The following is a 23,381-nucleotide window of genomic DNA, read 5'->3' as shown; positions in this document are numbered from 1 at the left end:
TTCCTTCCCAGAGAAGCTGGTGGATCTGAACCACTTACCTTTGGGTTGGCAGTGTAACGCCTTTCCTGCTAGGCCACCAGAGCTCACCTGTTCATAAGGAATCTAGAATTTTCTTTTAATCTGCCTTTTGAACTAGATGGATGACCTGCTTACTTTATTCAAACAATATTGTCCATATAATAATAGCTCACTAAATTTGGCTCCAAAACACATTTTCATAAATGAGAGCGTAGAAATTTGTGCTTACTAAATAGTCCCAATAGCTCCCTACGACGCTATTTTTGGCATGCTTCTTAGCTGCTTCCCTGCCTCAATGGTAACATCATCGGGAAAAGTCAAACATGATTAGGTATTGTTGTCATGACAGGAGTCGAGAACAAAGGCTGCATAGTAGAGTGGCCTTGGGGGGAGGGATTGTATAACAATGAAAGAATTTTTCTCTTACTTTTCAAAGAGAAGAACAAACTGGAAGTGAGGGGAGAAAAGTGCAACAATGAATGAATGGAAATCTAAAATAACTGTAAATTTTCATTAAAATTAATAATAATACTAAAAATTTTTTTAAAGTCCCATTTTTTTGTAGATTCAATGATTTATTCTTCACAAGTGTCTTTTTAAAAAACAAATACAACTTTACACGTTGATCTTACCAGATAGGTAATCAGATCGACTACGTCTGTGGAAGGAATCATTGGAGAAGCTCTATATCATCAATCTAAATGAGACTACTGGTTACTTATGTAAATTCCAATTGAGGATCCATCATTGATGCTCAGAGGATCCAGCAGAAGAATCAGCATGCTTCAGCAAGAATAAGAATCCTCTAAGGGTTCCGTAGACATTGGCACAACGTGATTGAGAAGGAAGCTGGGCCTCCTCCGTTACCCAGCAGTCACTGATAATGTCTCTATTTTAAAAGAAAGCAGGACTTTACTGTAGCAACATTCATATAGGCTCTGATGCTCTTGAAAATCAGTTACCATATTAACGCTAGAGTGTATATCTTTCTCTCCCTCATAGCCAGTGTTTACCCTGAAGCTGAATGAACTTTCTATCCTAATCCTTCTCTACCTCTAACCCCTGACTGGCAAGCAGATCGGCTATGGTGCCAATGTACTGGCTATGGAGCAGAGTCACTGTGCGCAGACACGTTACTCGGGTGATTTTGTCTCTTTTCGTCGCACTCCTAACCTTACGGTCTTTTCTGCATCCAGGCATTTGTGTGTGTGTGTGTGTGTGTGTGTGAGAGAGAGAGAGAGAGAGAGAGAGAGAGAGAGAGAGAGAGCTCGATCTAGTGTTGTTTAACAGAAATATCACGAGTGGCTTTAACAAAACTCACTCATTGTCACTGAGTCAGAACCGACCCATAGCTGACCCTCCCATGAGTTTTCAGAGACTATTCATAAGAACAATTCTAATCCATCAGCTGCTCCATGGGAGAAAGATAGGCTGTTTCCTCTCATGCAATTTATAGCCTCTGAAAACTCACAGGAGGGTCAACTATGAGTCAGTTCTGACTTGACAACACATAACAACAAATATTCATAACAACGCATGGGTTTTGCACATCTGTCACCCTCGGAGTAGATGGTGGATTTGAACCACCAGCCTTTGGGTACGTAGTACAACTCTTTACCCACTAGGCCACCAGAGGTCCCTGCTTAGGAAACCAGAAATCTGGATTTAGGGCACCAGCACGGGGGAATGGTCCTTGTTTCTTTTTTAGCGTGCTTCGTTCTTTTGTGATCTTCACGTGGCCTGCCATCTATATTATGCTTTTTGTTTAAAGTACTTTTCCCCCATTTCAAAAGCAATTGATTTAAGGCACATTCTATACTAATAATGCCTTGTATCAAGAAAACAAAAGTCTTCACCACTGGCCCAATATGCAACATCATAATGTTGTTGTGTGTCGTTGAGTCGCTTGTGACTCATAACGACGCTGTGTACAAGAGCCCTAAACCCTGCTATATCCTGTGCCATCCTCATTGTCTCCGACACACCTACCCCCATGACTCTAATCACTGAATCGGTCCATCTCATTGAGGGGCTTCCTCTCCTGCGCTGTCCCTCCACCCTCCCAAGAATGATGTCCCTCCCCAAGGACTGATCCAGCCTTGTAACAGTCCAAAGTATGTCAGATGAAGCTTCAGAATCCTTGACTCCAAGGAGCAGCCCGCTTTCACCCTCTCAAGGTTGAACCTGTTTGTTCTCCTAGAAGTCCATGGTATATTCAATACTCTTCTCCAGCACCACAGCCCAAAGGCATCAACTCTCCTCCTATCATCCCTAGTCATTGTCCAGATCTCTGATGCATAGCATAGAGAAGACTGTGGCCTGGGTCAGGCGCACCTTAGTCTCCAACCTGATGTCATTGCTCCTCAGTAATCTGGAGAGGTCCCTGACAGCTGACTTGACGAATGTAATTCTTCTCTTGATTTCCTGGCTGCTGGTACCAAAAGTGTTGCTTGTGGAACCAAGCACACTAAAGCTGTTTACAACCTCAGTCTCTTGATCATCCATCCTGATGCTGCCAATTGGCCCAGTAGTGAGAATCTTTGTTTTCTTAATGTTGAGCTTCAATCCATGTTAAAGACTGAAGTCCTTGACCTTCTGCAGCAAGAACTTCAGGTCCTTCTCAGTTTCAGCAAGCAGGGTTGTGTCATCTGTGTAACACAGATTGTTGACAAATCTTCCTCCAATCCTGATCCCATACTTCTTATACAGCCCAGCGTCCTGGATGATCTGTTCTACATATAGATTGAAAAGGTATGGAGACAGGACATATCCCTGGCGTACACCTTTCTCAATTTTGAACCATGCAGTGCTTCCTTGCTCTGTTCTGATGACTGCCTCTTGGTCCAAGTATAGGTTTCACATAAGCACAATCAAATGGTCTGAGATCCCCATTCTTTTCAGAGTCAACCACAGTTTGTTGTGATCCACACAGTCAAAAGCCTTCGCATACACCACAACAAGATAAACAATCCAATTGAAAAATGGGCATAGGATATGAACAGACACGTCATCAAAGAAGACATGTAGATGGCTAACAAGCACATGAAGAAATGTTCAAAATCCCTAGCTCTAAGAGAGATGCAAATTAAAACAACTATGAGATATCATCTCACCCCAGTAAGAATGGCAAAATTTAACAGAACAACAAGCAACAAATGCTGGTGAGGTTGTGGAGAAACTGGAACCCTTATTCACTGTTGGTGGGAGTGTAAAATGGTGCAACCACTGTGGAAGGTGGTGTGGTGCTTTCTCAAAAAGTTGTAAATAGAGATACCATTTGACCCAGCAATTCCACTACTGGGAATATACCCCAAAGAGACTATAACTGCCACCCAAGCAGTTACAGACACACATGTTTATCATGTCTTTGTTCACAATAGCAAAGGAGTTGGAAGCAACCTAACTGCCCATCAACAAACGAATGGATAGAGAAGAAGCTGTGATATATTCACACAATGGAATACTATGCTGCATTGAAAAACAAGGACTTAGTGCAATATTATTTAAAATGGGTGACCCTGGAGGACATTATTCTGAGTGATATATCTCAGTCACAAAAGGACAAATACTGCATAGTGCCACTGTGGTAAAACAGGACTGGCCTCAGGGTTGGGGGGAGACTTAGAAAGATGGGATAAATAATGTATACTGCATTGAAACAGATGAGGTAGAAAACTGTTTTAAAGGGATATGTGATTAGGTATTATTGTCATGATAGGAGTTCAGAATGAAGGCTACAGAGTGGAGGGGACCTGGGGAGGGAGGGATTGTAAAACGATTAAAGAATTTTTCTTTTCAAAGAGAAGAGGAGTGGGGAGGGGGGAGGGACAGGGAGAAAAGTGTAACAATGAATGAATGGAAATCCAAAGCCTCTGTAAATTTTCATGAAAATTAATAATAAAAACTTTTTTTAAAAAAGCCTTTGCATAGTCAGTGAAGCACAGATAGACATTCCTCTGGTATTCCCTGCTTTCAGCCAAGATCCATCTAACATCAGCTACACTATCCTTAGCCCCACAATCTCTTCTAAACCCAGCCTACACACACCTGGCAGTTCTTTGTTGATGTGTTGCTCCAGTTGTTTTTGGATAATTTTCCAGCAGAATCTTGCTTGCAGGTGATATTAATGATATTGTTTGATAATTTCTGTTCTTTGTTGGGTAACCCTTCTTTGGAATGGGAACAAATATCGATCTCTTCTAGTCAGTTGGCCAGATGGCTGTCCTCCAGATTTCTTGGCACAACTTAATGAGCACATCCAGAGCATCTGTTGGTTGAAATATGTCAGTTGATACGCCATCGACTACTTTTTTAACTTGGATTCATAATCAGCACTCTTGATAGCAGTAGTCAAAAAATCAAAAGATGTGTTGTACTGGGGAGACTGTGAAAGTCCTTATGCCACCCCCTGTTCCCCCACTTCTCATTAAACTTTGCTTTAATGGGTCTCAAAATTCTGTGTCAAATTTTTGGTCAAGTTGTTTCCATTTAAAAAGTACAGGTTTCAAAAACTAATAACTTAAAATGCCACAAGAAAAGGAAAACAAATGGTCGACAAAACATTCCTTTCCTTCAGAAGGTTTTACGGTACACTGCTATCATTAACTAGTCTTTTACTATTAAAAAAAAAAGGTCAATTGGGACAAACAGTTCTGAGACCGTTCTTCCACCACTGGTTAAGACTGGAGTGGCAGGTGTTATAGGTAATATTCATTTAGCTTTCTGAGCTTTCTGAGCAGACTTGGTGACCTTGCCAGCCCCAGCAGCCTTCTTGTCCACCACTTTGATGACATCCACAGCAACAGTTGGCCTCACGTCACAGACAGCACAACAGCCCAGAAGAGGGTAGTCAGAGAAGCTCTCCACACACATGGGCTTGCCAGGAGCCATATCAGCAGTGGCAGCAGCAGCAGCCTTCAAGAATATGGGCCCACCCAGTGACTGCAACAGTGGACTTGAGTCTGGTAGACCATGCGGATGGGGTAGAACAGGGCAGGGTTTTCAGCTGTTGTTCGTAGGGTTACTATGAGTCACAATCTACTCAACAGCACCTAACAACATCACGTAAAGAAATGAGATGCAGGTAAGATTAAACCTCAGGATTTAGAGAAGCCTCTTTGGGTGATGAAAGCATAAAGAAATGTATGAATAACATCACAAACGTCAGGCTGAGAGGTTTGTGCTTAAGACAGGGCAATGCAGAGGGCTGGCTCTGGGTTCCACGTCCTGATCTAGGTGCTACGTTACCAGGTTTTGTTACCTTGTATAATTCCTCAAGTCATGCAGTCATTTTGTGCACTTTTCAATCTGCTTTTTAAAAAAATTTATAGAATGAAAATTAAACAGATGACAAATGTAAAGGAAAAATAATAAACTTCATGACATGACAATATTTCCCCCCCCCCTTTTTTTTAAATTCACCTAGAAATTTAGCAGCATTGTTAAAGCTACTGATAAGTCTGGAGTAAAAAATAATAAAAACTCAAAAAAAATAATAATATGGGCCCATCTTCCAGCTTCTACCAGAATGGGGCTCAGTCTTCTCTTTGAGCTCAGCAAACTTGCAAGCAATGTGAGCTGTGTGACAATCCAGTGCATAACCAGCACTAATTTGGACCGGATGGTTTAAGATGGTCACCTGAGCAGTGAAGCCAGCTGTTTTCGCTGGTGGGTCATTTTTTTTAAAGCTGCCATCAGCCACTTTGCCACATTAAATATCGTTCACACAGACAAAAGCCAACACATTGAAGCCACATTGTCACCAGGCAGAGCTTCACTCAAAGCCTCATGGAGCGTTTCAACAGTGGTGACACTGACTGGGGCAAATGTGACTACAAGGCCAGGCTTGAGAATGTCCACAGGGGACAGTACCAATACCACCAACCTTGTAGACATCCTGGAGAAGCAGACGCAGGAGCTTGCCAGCTGGACAAGTTGGTGGCAGGATGCAGTCCAAAGCTTCAAGCAGTGTGGTTCCACTGCACCGCCATCTTGCCGGGTGACTTCCCATCCCTTGAATCAAGCCATATTAGCACTTGGCTCCAGGATGTTGTCACCATTCCAACCAGAAATTGGCACACGGGCTACTGTGTCAGGGTGGTAGCCAATTTTCTTGATCTCGGTGCAAACTAACTTAACAATTTCCTCATATCTCTTCTGGCTGTAGAGTGGCTCAGTGGAATCCATTTTGTTAACACCAATAATCAGTTGCTTCACACCCAGTGTGTTGGCCAGTAGGGCATGCTCACGGGTCTGCCCAAACGCACCAACACCAGCAGCAACAATCAAGACAACACAGCCTGTGATGTTCCTGTAACCATGTTTTTATAAAGTCTCTGTGTCCTCGGGCATCAATGATAGTCACATAGTACTTGCTGTTCCCGTATTTCCACAGGGAGATATCAATGGTGATGCCACGCTCATGTTCAGCTTTCAATTTATCTGAGACCCAGGTGTATTTGAAGAAGCCCTTTCCCATCTCCGCAGCTTCCTTCTCGAATTTCCCAATGGTTCTTTTGTCGATCCTACAGCATTTGTAGATCAGGTGGTCACTCGTGGTGGACTTACCAGAATCTATGTGTCCAAGGACAACGATGTTGTCTTCTCCTTTCCCATTTTGGCTTAGGTTTTGTGATGTTATTCACTGACACCTGTATTCTGGTGACAAACCCATTGCAAAAAAAGGAAGGTCCCTTTTAAAGTGCTAAAGAGCCAGGATGTCAGCTTAAAGACTAAGGTGTATGTGATCCAAGCCAAGGAACTTTCAGTTGCTTTCTATGGATCTGAAAGTTGGACAACGAAAAAAATAAAATCAAAGCAGAATCAGTGTCTTTGAATTGGGGTGTTTCCCACGTGTAGTGAACATCCCATGGACTTCCAAAAGAATGAAGCAATCTTCCTTGGAAGAAGTGCAACCTGGATACTCCTTAGAGGCAACGATTGTGAAACTTAGTCTCCCATATGTTGGGCTTGTTATTAGGAGGGGTCTGAGCCTTGGGAAAAGGCATTATGCTGGGAAAGGTACAAGGTGAGAGAAAGCGAGAATAACCATCAATGAGATGTATTAATGCAGTGACTGCAACAGTGAACTTGAACCTCATGAGGATGGTGCAGGCCTGGGCGAGGGTAGCTTTGCTCTTCATAGGGTTGCTAGGAGTAGTAGTTCGACTCGATGGCACTTAACACACCAACTGCCTTGTTAATCTAACAAAGGTCCCAATCAGAACTCTAACCACAGGCAAAAGAAACAAAACCCCACTCCTATTGCCATAAAATAGACTCTGACTCACGGCAAGCCTCTTCGTAAGTTTCCAAGCTTATAAATGTTGAGGGAGGAAAGCACCCATCCATGTCCCATGGTGCAGTTAGTGGATTTGAACTACCAAACTTCTGCTTACCAGTTCAACATATAACACACTACACTACCAGGGCTCCCTAGGAGTTAGAATTTACAAGTTTTTGGAGAAGGGGATGCAATTCAAACCATAACAATATTTGAATTTTAACTCATACAAGTCAGCAAAACTCTGAAGAGGGGAAACCAGAGGGCCACATAGTTTGGTGGTGGAAGGAAGAGATGAATGGGAGGATCTGGGTGAAAAGACGGGGTAATGATGAGCAAGGCCCAGTGGTGATTGAATTTATAAAACATAATGCATGAGAATGATGGTGTGGAACACCATGTGAATGAAGAATAGTGTGAAACACAATGTTGTAACACACTTTGTAAGCAAACCAATGAAAAAAATGTTTAAAAAAACCCAACCCAAAACAAAGATACCCAACACTGGTTAGTCCTACGCCATCCTCAGCATCATTGCTGTGTGGGAGCCAGTCCGCCAGTCCATCTCATTGAAGGTCCTCCTTTCTTTCTCTGACCTTGGCTTTACTGAGGTTCCTGTAAGGACCAGTCCCTCATGATGACACTTCCAAAGCACAGGAGACGAAGTCTCACCATACATGCTTCTAAACCGCATTTTCGCTGGCGGATCTGTCTGGGTTTCTGACGGTACATGGGATATTCAGTTTTTTCCCCCCTAATCCCCATAATTCAAAGCCATCATTTTAAACTTGATCTTACTTAATCATTGTCTGGCTTCCACATGCATAAGAAATGAGTGAGGGAGAAAAGACGTATGACGTCAAGGCGTGAAAATACATTCTTGGGTAATCTGGGCATTGAAAGCACTAGAAGACAGGGAAATTTCAAGTCCATGCATCCCGCTTCCTAAAAGGAGGAGGTGGGGTATTAATCATGTGATATCCTGTTGCTTGAAGGCAAAGCCTTAAGTTCTTTCTTTAAAATCATTCAATGTTTGGCTCTACACCCCTAATTTCCTGGAACCACATCTTTCTTTACTTACCCAACATGCATTCCTTAAGCCGGTAGGCCGGGCTCAATCTCATTACTCTGTCAGGCACACGGCACTCTCCCTTTTCAGCAGGGCCCAGGGAGCCTTGGGGCAGCAAGGACCGGGTCTCCTACAATTTTACAACCCTCCACAGGCATATTTACAAAGTGTTACCTGAAAAGACCAAGGAGCCACAGACATTCCATTCCCTGTGAGTGCAAGTCATTTAAAAAGCATTTCGTTTCCTCCCATCACTGAGCATTATTTACTCTTCTGGCTCTGGTTTGAAAGGATACGGTAGATTTGAGCCAGTCCCCAGCTCCCCCTTTCCCGCAGTCTTGGTAAACATCCGTCATTCCACAGGTGTAAACTCTCCCTCCAGGTGTCAGGGCATACACGGAATGAGGCACGAGGCACAGAAGCCTGGTTTCTGGCAATCCCGTGGAGCCTTGGTGACACAGGTGCTAACTGAAAAGTGGGTGGTTCAAAGCCACCGACTTCTCCTTGGGAAAACGATGAGACAGTCTGCCTCTGTCCAAATTACAGCCTTCAAATTACAGCCTTGGACACTGGAGCGTACTCTACCCTATCCCGAGGTTCACTCTGAGTCAGAATTACTTGGACAACAAGAGGGATTAAATAAAGACCACAATCAGACTAGTTCCTGAAGATTTTTATTATTAGCATGAAAACATTTTTAACTTGGGTTCAAGTTCAGTATGTTAAGCACAGCATATACGCGTGCAATGAATGTCAATTTTAAAAGCCCAGTTTGAGCTTTGCAGACCTCTCTTAGCCTTCTTCTCTCAAGTGCAATGTGCAGAAAGGGCCGCTAGAGGGCAACCGATTCCTTTAGAGGGAAAAGTGGCGCATATGTGCTGACATAATCACAGCAAGGCACCACTTCATCAAAGGCCACAATTAAAGTGGGGGGAAAGCATCAAATGTTGGAGAGGATGCAGGGAAAATGGAACCCTCAAGTTTTTTTTGCTAGGGATGTGAATTGGTGCCGTTTAATCGTGTCCTGAAGTGTTAAGAATTAAGTTCTTTCCAACCTAACAGCTTTACTTGTATGAGCCCAATCAAGTAAAATGAAAACATGTGGAAATAAAGACATGCTCATGACAGCATTGTGAATAATGGTGCAAAAGTGGGGGGGGGGGAACACCCCTGTACAGCTTGCGAATGGACAGGAAAAAATGTGGAATATGCATAAAATGAACTATTATTATTCATTACATATCATGTTACAGTCTGGATGAAGAAAAACCTCATTGCCATGAAGTCTGAACTGCCAGTGGTTTTCCAAGTCATAAATTTCACCATCTTTCTCCCAAGAAGCTACTGGTTGATTTGAACCACCAGAGGCCCTGTCTTTGGGGCAGTATCACAACTCCATACGGACTATGCCACCAGATCTCTCTCAGTGAAAGAAGCCCAGATGCAGAAGACCACACATAGCATGATTTCTTCATATGAAATATCAGAATTGTGATGTTAAAACAACTGCACACTTATGGCTGAATATATTATATAAATGATATATAAATAAAGCCCACCACTAAAAAGGCCTCTCTCTTCCACTGACCTACAGCATGACCCAGCTATTTCACTGCTAGGAATATACCCTGAGGATAATAGAGCTGAGACACAAATGGAGATTTGTACACCAACGATCCTAGCAGCGTTATTCACAATAGCATGAAAACAGAAACAGTAAAAGTGTCCATCAATAAACAAAAGGATTGAGAAACAGTGGTACATTCACATGATGGGATACTAGGCAGCTCTCAGGAGAAATTATTTTGAAAAATACTATGCAACATGGGAGAAGTTGGAGAGCATTATGCTGAGTAAACTAACTCAGTTTCATAAGACAAATACTACATAAGACTATTATTGCAAAAACAGAAGGATTTCTAGTAAGATGTATACAACAAGGGGGAGGGTGTGGGAGAAGGGAGGCTGAGGATGGAGATGGGAGGGGGAATACTTGAGGGCACAGAGTTATGGGGAAAGAGTCAGGGGTTGAAGGAATTAAGATCTAGTTGGTACCTGAAAAGGGGGGGAAACGATGGGCATGAATCAATGGTGATTACTTTAAAAACACAATGTACGGCAATTCTATGAAACACAATGTGACTAGAGGAACGCATGAAGCACAATGTAGATAAAAAAACTCAAAGTATACAAATTTCATATGCAAACCAATATAATTTTTTTTTTAAAGAGAATTTTTAAAAAAAAATAAAAAAAGAACAGGTACAGGAAATGAAGTAAAAGAAAAAGGAAACTGGGGACCTAGTTCAACATAAATAATCACTGTGCCATTCAGCCTTAAGTTCTGGTTCTCAGGCAGGACAAAGATCATTGTTTGCAAACGGATAAGGGGAAACTGAGAAATTTATGGGCAGATAAGAATTTTATTATGTTGGGTCAAAAACCATTATAACAAACATTTTTTTCCAAAAGAAAAGTTATGAAGTTTCAGGTAGAACACAATTATTTTCCAAATGTGCACAAGCACTCTGGAGTTATATTTATGAAGTGATTTATAACCTATCAGTATAAATGGAGCTCTGATAGTCTAGTGCTAAGAAATTGCGCTGCAGTCCCAAAGGTTCCAATCTACCAGCTGCTCTGTGGAAGAAAAATGGGAAATCTCCTCCCAGGTGATTTACTGTCTCTGAAAACCTGCTGGAGGGTCAGCTATGGGTTGGTAATGATTCAGTTGCACACAAAAACAATGTAAGTAGTGCACAGATAATGAATGTAACACTTGAGACAATGTGAGCAGAGACGTTGAAGCAACAATATGTCTGTGTCAAGTAATACACAACCTACAATGCCTGAATCATCATGTTAGAACTCCTCACTTAAAGGTACTCTAGAAATGTTGGGTATGATCGTAAATGTATGTGACCAATAAACTCCTTTTTGTAAAGGATTACCAACCCAGTTCTTCAGTAATTACATTGCCCAGAGGGGGCTAATGATAGATAAAGGGATGATCCAGCTTTCTTTGCTTCAAGGACAACTAACTTTGCTTTGCTTCTGGGCATGATAAGAACCCAGATGTCTGGAAGGACACTCCCTTTATTATTGTTGTTCTGTGCCATCCACTAAACCCATAGTCATCCTGTGATGCTCTGAACCTTGCCCTATCCTGAGCCAACCTCACCATCTATGACACACCTGACCTCATTGTCACTGTCACTGTGTCAATCTGTCTCACCCAGGGTCGTTTTCTTCTATGTTTCCAAGCATGATGTCCCTCTATCCCTCTACCCTTCCAAGCATGATGCCCTTCTCCAAGGACTAGTGCCTCCTGGTGACACACCCAAAGTATGTGAGTAGGAGCTTCAAAATCCTTGTCTCCAACGAGGAACCTGGTTTCATCTTCTCAAGGGCAGCCCTGTTTGTTAGATGCTCAATAATTAGCAGTGGAGTACTTTTAAATGTATTATGGGGCTTTCAGGCAAGGAAACTTCCAAGGGTCAATGTGTCAGCTTGATCCTGATAAAATGAGAGCAAATAGTAAAGTCCAGGTTGCCCTCAGGTCAAATTCAGCAAGGGGGAAAGCTGAACTTTTAAGACCCACATTGGACCAGGAGCCAGGACTAGGCTGCCGCTTGCATCCGTTTCATCCCTAGGCCTAGAGAAGCAAATGCAAAGCCTCTGTCAACAATAGTCCCAAATTAGAACCTATGGATTCTCACTGCACCAACTATGGATGAGATTAAAAACATTTTTTTTAAAGTTGCAGGAAAATTGACAACATAAAGACCTATCAAAAACCAAAATACAGTTAGAGCCCCAAGAACTTTAGGTACAGAAATACCACGTACAGAGCACAGTTAACTATGCATGAAATGTTCAGAGATAAAAAAAAAAAAAGAGTAAACTGTACAAGTTTACCAACGTGATAAATTGCACTTAAAAGAGCACAAAATAGGATGCTATGTGCTATTAAGTCAGAAACAAGGGCTCAGCTGCCCCTCCAGTGGATTTTCAGCGGCTGTAATTACACAGGAGGAGATTGCCCATCTTTCTCCCTTGAAGCAGCTGGTAGATTCTAACTCCCTACCTTCAAGCTGGCAGCACGACTCTTTAAGCAGTAGGCCACCCGAGCTGCCTAGAAACTAAGGTATTGTGGGGAAAATGATATGGCAGCTAAAATGAAAAAGCAATAAATGTTACCGTAATTTATGAAATAAGGCACATTTTCATACTGAACAATTTAAAATTGCATGTTATTTCCCTGTGCATATTATATTTGTTGACTTCTGTATACAGTGTTTACGTGGGCACATAATAAGCAAAGCTATTATAGCTTTAAGCATAGGTAACAGAGAGCTGAAGCAAGAATTAGCAAATGGGTCCCCAAAAGACACCGCTATTAAATGCTGATAATGAACACAGCATCACCCAAGACAAAGTATAGAGGCGGTTACAGATTAACGCTAATCAAAATTACAATGAGTAGCAAAGTGTGAAAATATGGACACATCAATGTTCATCAACAAAATGTGGATGAAGAGTTGGGTGGAAAATTCCTTTGATTTTGTACAGCTTCATACAAATAATTTTTAAACTTCATTGAAAGAGTGTTGGATTAATAATGGAAGTGACAATAACATCCAATTTCATACCTGTCAGCTTGGCTAGAAGTCTTACAAAAGGAAATGAATGAGAAAGCGTATTGCAATCCATCATAATTTTGGAAAACAACATTTTGTCCTTTACCATTTATAGTGACTCTGAAGAACAGATCCGGGCCTCGACCTCCTCTCACAATCTGTGCAATGCTCAAGCCCATTGTTCTATTCACCAAGTCAATCCATCTGAGAGTTTTCCTCTTTTTGTGACCCCTAACTTTTCCCAATGTATCCTTTTGGTATTGTGACTGCGTGTCCCTTCCAAGCCCACGAGGCACACACGACACTCTGCTTGCAGGCACACATAATAAAGAAGCTCTTGCATCTGTGTGCAGGTAAACTGTGTGCAGATTCATCTCTGCATCTTTTGTGAAGACGAGACAACCTAGAAAACCCAACAAATGAACCTGTAGAATGAAGTTATAAAATCACATGACTACATATTTCATGATTCTGTTTTTTGTAACACTCCTAAGTACACTATACACATTATTGTTTTTGTTAAGTGCTATTGACTACTACTCATTGTGACCCTGTGAACAAGGATCTGAACCCTGTTCTATCCTGTGCCATCCTTACATTTCCTGACACACAAGAGCCCACTGCAGCAGTCACTGAATCAATCCACCTGGTTGAGGGTCTTCCTCTTCTTTTCAGACCCCCCCATCCCAATAGTATGTCCATCTCCAAGGAATAGCCCCACCTAGCAATATGTCCAAAGTATGTGAGGCAAAGTCTCATTATTCTTGCCTCCAAAGAGCTCTCCAGCTGCACCCTCTCTGTTCGTTCCCTTGGCCGTCCATGGGATGTTGAGTGCTTTTCTTCAACACTACAGCTCAAAGGTGTCAATTCTTTTTCTGTCATCCTTATTCATTGCTCAAGTCTTCAATGAATAGCTAGTAATAGGAAAGACTGAATCAGATGCACCTTAGTCCTCAAAGTGACATAATTACTCCTCAATAATCTGGAAGGGTCCCTAAGTTCAGATTTCCTCCATTCTCCTTATTTCCTGATTGCTAGTACCAAGGGTATTAATTGTGGATCCAAGGACAATGAAGCAAGATCCAAGCACTATACATGACTTAAGGATATAAAGCAGTGTTTAAAAAGCACACAGCATGGGAGTAATGGCTTCAGGACTGTGCTGTTGCTGTTAAGAGCTGTTGAGTTCTTATGTGAAGTCCAGCGACCCTGTAAAGAGCTGACCTGAACTCTGCCTTGCCCTGTGCCATCCTCATCATCTCTGACATCCTGGAGCGTATTGCTAAAGTAATTGTGTCAATCCATCTTGTTGGGGGTCTTCCTCTCATTAGCTGACCATCAGAATTGCCTTGTCTAGTTACATGTCCAAAGTATGAAAGCCGCGGCTTAACCATCTGTCTCCAAGGAGCACTCTGGCTGCAATTTTGCCAAGATGTATCTGTTCTTTCCTCAGTCCATGGGATATTCAGTACTCTTCTCCAGCACTGCAACTCAAAGGCATCAATTCTTCTGTCATCCTTATTCATTGTCCAGCTCTCAGCAGCATAGTAGGTGATTGAGAAGACCACGACCCGGATCAGGGGCACCTTAAGTCTTTAATCTGTCATCATTGCTCTTCAGCATTTTGGAGAAGTCCCTGACAGTGGACTTCCCAATGCAATAGGTCACCTGACTTCCTGACTGTGGTACAAAAGGCGCTGATTGTTGATGCAAGCAAGATGAAATCATTAACAGCTTCAATCCTTTCTCCATCTATCATAATGTTGACCGTAGGTCTTGTGGTGAAGACCTGTGTTTTCTTGATGTTGAGATGTAGTCCATACCGAAGGTGTAGTCCTTGATCTTCTGAAGCACAAGCATTTTTGCATTCTCTTCACTTCAGCAAGCAAAGTTGTGGCACGACGTAGTTACTTTCAAAGAGAAAAGTGAGGTTGAATATTGGAACTAAGAAGGAAAACAAAGGCCAATAATACCAGAAATGTTCTAGTTCTTAATTAAAAGGTAGGCACATAACTGCTTGTTTTATTATAATGCTTCATAACTTCCTTGTATATGTATTTGCATATGTATAAAATCTTTTTTTTTAAATTTTTATTTATTTATTCTTTTTTAAATTTTTTTTTTTATGTGTGTACCGTCAAATTGGATCTGACTGGTACAGGAGGCAATTGTTCCTCCTTCTTCAGCAGAGCATCTGGTGGATTTGAACCACGCACCTCTGGGATTGCAGTGCAGTTTCTTGCCACTAGGCCACCAGAGCTCGCCCAAAATCTTAAATACTGAAATAGCAAGATAAATTGTTGTTATGTACTGTCAAGTTGCCTGCAACTCATAGCAATCCTATGTACAACAGCTCTAAAGATTGCCCTGTTCTGAGCCAGTCTGACTCCGACATACCTACCTCCATTGCCCCAGTTACTGTATCAATTCATCTCATCCAGGTTCTTCCTCTCTGTGCTGTCCCTCCACCCTTCCAAGCATGATGTCCTTCTCCAAAGACTGGTCCCTCCTGGTCACATGGCCAAAGTATGTGAGACAGAGCTTGAAAATCCTAGCCTCCAAGGAGAAACTTGGTTTGTTCCTCTTCAAGACAGATCTCTTTATTTTCTTGGTATTTTATTTCCGTGGTATGTTCAAGTCTTTTCTGCAGTACCACAACTCGAAGGCATTGATTCTTCTTCTTGTCATCCCTAGTCATTGTCCAGCTCTCTGATGGACAGCAAGTAACTGCAAAGGCCATGGCCTGGATTAGGTGCACCTTAGTCTCTAGATTGACATCGTTGCTTCTCAGTACTCTGGAGAGGTCCCTAACAGCAAATTTTTCCCGGTGCAATTTGTATTTTTATTTCCTGACTGCTGGTGCCAAGAGTGTTGATTGAGCCAAGCAAGCTATAATTGTTAACAACCTCAATCTCTTCTCCATCTATCCTGGTGCTGCCAATTGGCCCAGTGGTGAGAATCTTTGTCTTCTTGATGTTGAGTTTCAGTCCTTGACCTTCTGTAGCAAACACTTCAGGTACTCCTCAGTTCAGCAAACAAAGTTGTGTCATCTGCATAACGTAGGTTGTTGATGAGTCTTCCTTAAAAAAGGAAATAATCGAGGGAGCTCTGGTGACCTAATGGTAGGAAGCTGCACTGCAATCTTAGAGGTGTGCAGTTTGAATCCACCAGATGCTCTGCTGGAGAAGGGGGGACAATCTCCTCCTGTACCAGTCAGATCCGATTTGATGGTACACACAAAAAATAATAAAACAAAATTTAAAAAATTTTTAAAAGTATTTCTTAAAATATATGTAAGCTATCTTGTGAAATGTTAATTATAGCTGGAAGTTTTTTAGGCAGGGACAAAACTGGCTCACCCCCTGATTAATGTGGTTTTGGATCGGTTACTAGATATCTTTGAAACTATTATTTAAAAAGGTAAAACATAAAATTAGTATAAGGTGTAATGTTGTAAATTGACTGGTATAAATGGCACATTTCGAAGACAATAGCTAACAATTCCACCTAAACTTGAAAGCCCTTAAAGCTACTATAACCTAAAGTTAAGAAACCACTTTTTCTACAGTTGTTTAAACTTAGTGTCAACTGTTAAAACACCGTAAGAGAACTTGTTGGGGAGCTGGGGGGGGGGCGGGAATGAACATTCAAGTAGGCTTGTCAATGAGTCTTTCAAAGAGACTATGAACATTGATGCACAATTGCTTAATTTTAGAAATCTTCTACTGAATCTGCCTCTTTCTGAAATTGACCACCAGGGAAAGAAAACTCTGAGAGTAGATTTCATCTGCTGAAATAACTAGAAAATACTTTTACTCATTTCTAGTAACACTCATGGTAACAGCAAATAAGACATCAAAATGATGTGCCACATTTTGGAAATCTGTTGTCAAAGACCTCTTCAAAGTGGTAAAGAGCAAGGATGTCACTTTAAAGACTAAGACACATCTGACCCAACTTACGACATTCATAGTTGCCTTGTAAGCATACAGAAGTTGTGCAATGAACAAGGAAGATTAAAGAACAAACAAATCTGTCTTGGAGCAGGTGCAACTAAAATGTTTCTTAGAGGCAAAGTAAGGTGGTAGCAGTGGGGCTGATTGACACCTGGTCTCACATATTCAGGCTATGTTATCACAAGAGATCACTCCTTGGAAAAAAGACATCATGTTTGGAAAAGTGGAGGGTCAGTGAAAAGAGAGGAAGGCATTCAACAAGTTGCACTGCCAGTGATGGCAACAATGTAATGGACTTGGGCATGACATTGTGAGGATGGCATGGAATTGGGTGAGGTTTTGCTCTGTCTATACATTTGCTATGAGTTGTAGTCAACTCAGAAGGACCTAACAACAACAGAGGACACAGGTCTATAATCAAATGGACAGTCTAGCTAAAATGAAGGTGTTACTACGATGAGCAAGTCTTTGCAGTGACTGACAAATAGGCTGACTCTTCAGGCTATTTAAAAAAAAATAATTTCAATGAAAGTTTACAGACTTAGGGTTTCCAGTGATTCATTGTTGCATTTTTCTCCCTGTCCTCCCACCCCCATTCACTCTTTTTGAAAAAGAAAATATTTTTCATTGTTGTGCAATCCCTCCCCGCAAGGCCACTCCACTATGCAGCCTTCATTCTAGACTCCTGTCATGACAAGAATACCCATTCGTATATCCCTTTTAAACAGATCTCTCCCTCATCTGTTTCAATGCAGTATACATCATTCCTCTCCTTTTCTGTCTTCCCTCAACCCTGATGTCAGTCCTGTTTTACAACTGTGGCCCTATGCAATATATGTCCTTTTGGGACGAAGATATTTCTCCCTCATCTGTTTCAATGCAGTATACATCATTTCTCTCCTTTTCTGTCTTCCCTCAACCCTGATGTCAGTCCTGTTTTACAACTGTGGCCCTATGCAATATATGTCCTTTTGGGACTAAGATATTTCACTCAGCATAATGTCCTCCAAGGTCACCCATTTTGAATAATATTGCATGAGTTCCTTGTTTTCAATGCTGCAGAGTATTCCATTGGGTGACTATACCAGAGCTTCTCTATCCATTCTTTTGTTGATGGGCACTTGGGTTGCTTCCAGCTCTTTGCTATTGCGAACAAAACTGCAATAAACATGGGTGTGCAATCTTCAGGCTATTCTTAAGATGAGTTTTGAAGTTTTTAAGCAATGGAATATTGCTGTTAAGTACTGTTGAGTTAGAACCGACCCACAGCTGACCCTTCAGTCGGTTTTTAGAAACAGTAAATTGCATGAGAGGAAACCCATCTTTCTCCTACGGAGCACTGGGCAAATTTGAACCATGTGCCTTTGAGTTGATAGTGCAACTCCTTACCACTAAGCCACTAGTGTGGAACAGTGTGTGTGTGTGTGTGTGTGTGTGTGTGTGTGTGTGTGTGTATATTAAAGCTCAGAACTTATAGCTGACACTCCAGTGGGTTTTCCTGCTGTAAATAACAGGGAAGGAGACTCCCGTGTCGCTGCTAGTGAATATAGACAGCCAGAGAGGCATCACCTTTGGTTTGTCAGGGCAACTCTCAAGGACGAGGGCATCAGAGATCCCTAAAACTTTGCTGATTTTGTGACTTGGAAGGACAATATTAATCTTCAAGCAGAGTTCTTTACTCTTTTCAACTCATAAAGTAAAATCTGCTGCTAGGGACCTCTCTAGAGTGAAGAGCAAAGATCTCAGTCTAGAGACTAAGGTTCCAAGATCTTCACAGTTACTTGTTACGCATCAAAGACTTGGACAATGACTAAGGACCACAGAAGAATTGATGCCCTTGAATTGTGGTGCTAGAGAAGACTACTGAACATACCATGGACTGCCAAGAGAACAAGTCTGTCCTATAGTGTGTGAAACCAAGCTATTCCTTGGAGGCAAGGATTCCGAGACTCCATCTTACATGCTTTGATCATGTAGCAAGGAGGGACATGTCTCTGGAAAAGGACATAATTCTTGGAAGGGTTGAGGGACAGTGCAGGAGAGGAAGATTCCAGATGAGATGGATTGACAAAATAACTGTAGTAATGAGGGTAGGTGCGTGTGTCAGAGACAGTGAGATTGGCTCAGGATAGAGCATAGGGTCACTATGAGTCAAAGTCGCCATACAGCACAAAACAACAGCAACAACAATAAAGTGCAAATAAAACTGTAGCTACTTTATAGACTACAACTTAATTGGTCACTAAGATTAGCTAACCTTACATAAGCCACCTTTAATAATTTTTTAAAAGGTAATGGAAATCTGTCATTTTTAATTAAAGGTCCTTTAAATAAGAAAAGTATCATAACCAACTGATGTGAATCCAAACCTTTGATCTCAGTACTTAGATAGTACATACAAAGATTTCCCTCCTGATTTTCTAGAGAATGATACAAATTTATAAATCGTCTCAAGAAAATATCACAGAGAAATTTTATTGCCAAAGTAATTTCACACAAAGCCAGAAAAGACAGCCAACAACATCCTAGTAAAAACTTCTTTAAATGGCTGTTATGAGAAACCACAAATCTTTACTGATACAATGTAAACCCCATTCTGAATGCATTCACTCTTATTCATACAAGAGATGGAGGAGAGAAAAAAAAAAGAAAAATTACTATCTGCAACATTGGTTTATGTAATTCAGATAAACCTTTAATCTACACATTTAACAGTATTATACATTCAAAGTGCATTTGAGAATTAAGAAAATGACTAACTCTCCTCCGGGGGAATATAAAATTTATTCAATAGTTTTACAATATTCTATTACATATTCTAATTACGTATGGATGTTGGGAAATTAGTCAAAGACAACATCAAATGATGTTCTTAAAGTGGCAGTGCAGTAATAAAGGAGTAACTTAAATGACTATGGAAGAAAAAAAAATCACACAAAAGCACCTAGAAACATTTTCTTGAAGACACTTTCCTGCCCATTTACAATTTTAGTTTTAGTCCTATTTTCTATCACTTTTTGGTAGGTGCTGTGAACATCTGAGGTTAGAGTGATGGGCCTCTCAATGGCCATTTTCTTTGAATGTTTCATCTTTTCATATAGACATCCTTCAGCTGCATGATTTCCCCAGTAGGACTCAAATCTCAAGGAGTGTACTTTTGTCTAATAGAGATACTGTGCACACACTGGTGGTGTTGCTTCATAGCGCTGGCAGGTCCTTCAGCGTTCTGCTCTGTCTGCTGACGTGGAGGGTCACACACTCCTGTTCCTTCAGCTGTCATTATAGATGCGTTTGGCCAGGGCACCAATTTAGTACATTAGATGACCACTGTACAGTAAAAGCTGGAAATGAGAATGTAATATTCTTGTGTGCCCAAACTCTATACATACAACAAAGGCAAAAAAAATGTGCTTAAGAGAACATATTAAATAATCTTAAGAAATAATAAGATGAAGCCCCTTCCCTTTGTGAAAATAAATATAACATACTAATAACACTGGCTAGACAAGCACTTATGTAAGACTTCCATTGGACATGAGAAGTTGTTTAGGTCAAGCTGTGAGATTGATTCACCGTGTAAAGACAGCCCAGTTAAGTTCCGAAGAATTAACAAACTTTAGATTGACTAAAATACGCTTCCAGCTATACAAGGGCATTGATTCGGGTCCAGTAATAATTTCTGAACTTGTTGATAGGTTGGTAGGGGGTTGGCAAAAGCATAATTTGAGAACATCTGAATTTACTTTATGAGAAGACTTTTATCTGCCAGCCCAAGTTCTCACCATTTTTCTTGCTATATATCAAATGTATCAAAATACACACAGTACGCATGGCTTTGGCAATGTGGTTTTCACCCACTGACTGCATTCGAAGCCCAGGCTCCCATTTCATGAAGATCATCAGAACTCTTAATCAGTGAACTTCAGGTCTGGTTGGGTGACATGCTCTTCACGGCTCCAGCTTCTTTGTGAACCCAAAGACTGACCAACAGTGAACTATGATAAATTCTGAAGTCTAATAATGACTAAAGAAAAATGTAGAAAGGCCTAACAAGAGGTACCAAACCACATTGCAAATAGAAAATATAGGAATATTTTTAATAAATTTATATACAAAGATATGACCTAGAAACTATTTTACATTGCTGGCTAAAACTGCAAAGAGTTAAGTCAGTAGGTATGTCAATATCCCAGCTTCAAATTAAGGTGTAGAAGTAGCTTCAATTAAATTTCAATAAATAGACCCGGAGGGCATTAAATATAACTGGAAAGCAATAGTTTCAATCTTCAGCTTTTTATCAACAAAGCCTTTTACCGGTTCAGGATCAAATGATTAAATCAAAGAGGAGCCCTGAAGAGATTGTAGATTTCCCTCACTGGAGCCAAGTAATTGCTACAGAGCATCAACTCTCAGGTCTTCTCCTTTCGCATTCACTTCAGTTCCACTTTTATTATAAAATGAACCCTTTTTACATGAGACAAAGAAACAAAACTGTTGACTTGTTCAGATGGAACTTTCGTGTCTTAATTCAATCTTAATTTGGTGCCTTACTACAAAATTAAGGGCTTTAGCTCTTCCGTAGGCTTCTGAACACACACGCAAACGGCACTCACAGAGATGAATCATTTTTTCTATTTCTGTGAATATCCAAGGGCATGGAAATTCAACCACCTTGCAAAAACGCAAGGCACTGACTCATCAGCATCAAGGAGAAACAGTCTCCACAAGGCGGCGCTCTCGTAAGCTCTACTTCCCTCCTCGGAGAAAAACCTACTGCCTGGAGTTAAAACTGTAGGCTACAGAAAGCAAAAAACCCCTCACTAAATGAGTCATTTGCACATTTTGATTTACACACATTGGGAGGAGAAAAAGATTTCCAAGTCTTGGCACATCTTAACAGATTTTTCGGAGTGGGTCTGGTTTCACGGTAGACTGTCTTCTTTCCCTACTCCATTATTTGTCAAAACAAAGTATCAAATTAAACTGTCAATTCTTCAGCTTCCATTCCAAAAGGTGTGCTCAGTCACAATGCAACAGGGAACATTTAAATAAAGACGCTAGAGGTCATTTAAACGGCTCCTTGTTTAGTTTTTCTTGCCTGACAGGTCTGACCAAACGGCTGGTGTCTGGAAATGAAATCACATACAGTCAACCACATTACTGGAGCCGTGACCTACATCACGGATCTGACTTGTCAGACAGGCGCACACGGTCACACCTGCACCCGCTCTGCAGTGGGACACAGATCCAACCAGCTCCCACCTGGAAAAGACACAAGAAAAAGGGTACTTTAAAACACAAAGATGACTTACGCAACTCAAAATAACAAAGATGATAAAGGAATAAATCCCATTGGTGACTGTTTACAAAAGACAGCAAGCTTTCTAAAAGACAGTCTTTGGTTTAACACTAGGGAGTCAATCTTAAGTTACTAGAAGGTTCCATCAGAGCAAAGCAAAACCATGGAAATCACCTGTTCATCACTGGATCAAACGCTTCCACTGTATTGAGGTACGCATTGCCGTTATGACCACCAACTGCAAAGATTTTCCCCATCACCGTTGCGATGCCCACTCCACCCCTGGGGGTGGTAAGTGCTGCCACATAATCCCACTTGTTGCTTCGAGGGTCATACCGCTCAACGGAACTCAGAGGAGAATTATCATCAAAACCACCTACAGGGTGAAATATTTTAATTAAGTAAAAAGTAATAATTTTTTTGTGTGTATATGTGGTTATTAATGGGTCTTCATTAATCAATCTTATATAATCAATGCAATGAGTTGCATTGATTTCAGCTCTGTGGAAGAAAGCTGAGCAATCTCCTCTTTTTAAAAAATTTTATTAATTTTAATGAAAGTTTACAGACTTAGGGTTTCCAGTCATTCATTGTTGCACTTTTCTCCCTGCCCCCTCCCAATTCACTCTTCTTCTTCAAAAGAAAAAGAAAAACCCTTTCATTGTTATGTAATACCCCTCTGCGCCCCCAAGTCAACTCCACTGTGCAGCTTTTTAAAGTAGCATGCTAGTTCATGGACGTTAACCACTACATTTCAACTCAATAGCTTCTTGTTGTTATGTGCCATCGAGTCAGAATCCCTTAGCTGCCCCTCCAAATGGTTTTCAGAGTCAATTAATCGCACGGAAGGAGACTGCTCATCTTTCTCCTGTGGAGCAGCTGGTGGATTCAAACCCAGTGCCTTTGGGTTGGCAGCACAACTCATCCCACTAAGCCACCAAAACCCCCTAAAAATATTTTAAGAAAGAAAAAATTTGGTGGGGTGGGTAGGGAGAAAAGTGCAACAATGAATGAATGGAATTTCAAAATCTCTGTAGATGTTCATTAAAATTAATAAAAAGAAATTGCCTTTAAAATACTGTGTAAAACCACTGTTATAAACGGCTACAGAAAGGTT

At 41.1% G+C, this 23,381-nt stretch overlaps 1 protein-coding gene and 1 pseudogene across 1 annotated transcript in view; both read right to left on the bottom strand.

Moving 5' to 3' along the window:
- Positions 1-4,728: 4,728 nt before the first annotated feature.
- LOC102864149 lies at positions 4,729-6,610 on the bottom strand (annotated as a pseudogene).
- Positions 6,611-22,103: 15,493 nt separating this feature from the next.
- The window catches only part of KLHL8 (kelch-like family member 8), a 44,733-nt gene continuing 43,455 nt past the window's right edge, over positions 22,104-23,381 (bottom strand). The window contains exons 9-10 of the mRNA XM_006885242.1: positions 22,439-22,640; positions 22,104-22,227 (exon numbers count right to left, since the gene is read on the bottom strand). Coding sequence (XP_006885304.1) covers positions 22,104-22,227; positions 22,439-22,640 — 326 coding nt within the window. The remainder of the gene's footprint in view (positions 22,228-22,438; positions 22,641-23,381) is intronic.

This window comes from Elephantulus edwardii, unplaced genomic scaffold, assembly GCF_000299155.1.
Source record: "Elephantulus edwardii isolate Elephantulus edwardi_28Jun2011 unplaced genomic scaffold, EleEdw1.0 scaffold00042, whole genome shotgun sequence".
NCBI lineage: Eukaryota > Metazoa > Chordata > Mammalia > Macroscelidea > Macroscelididae > Elephantulus > Elephantulus edwardii.
The sequence above is the reverse complement of the archived record's forward strand: the minus strand, read 5'-3'. Positions and strand labels throughout refer to the sequence as shown.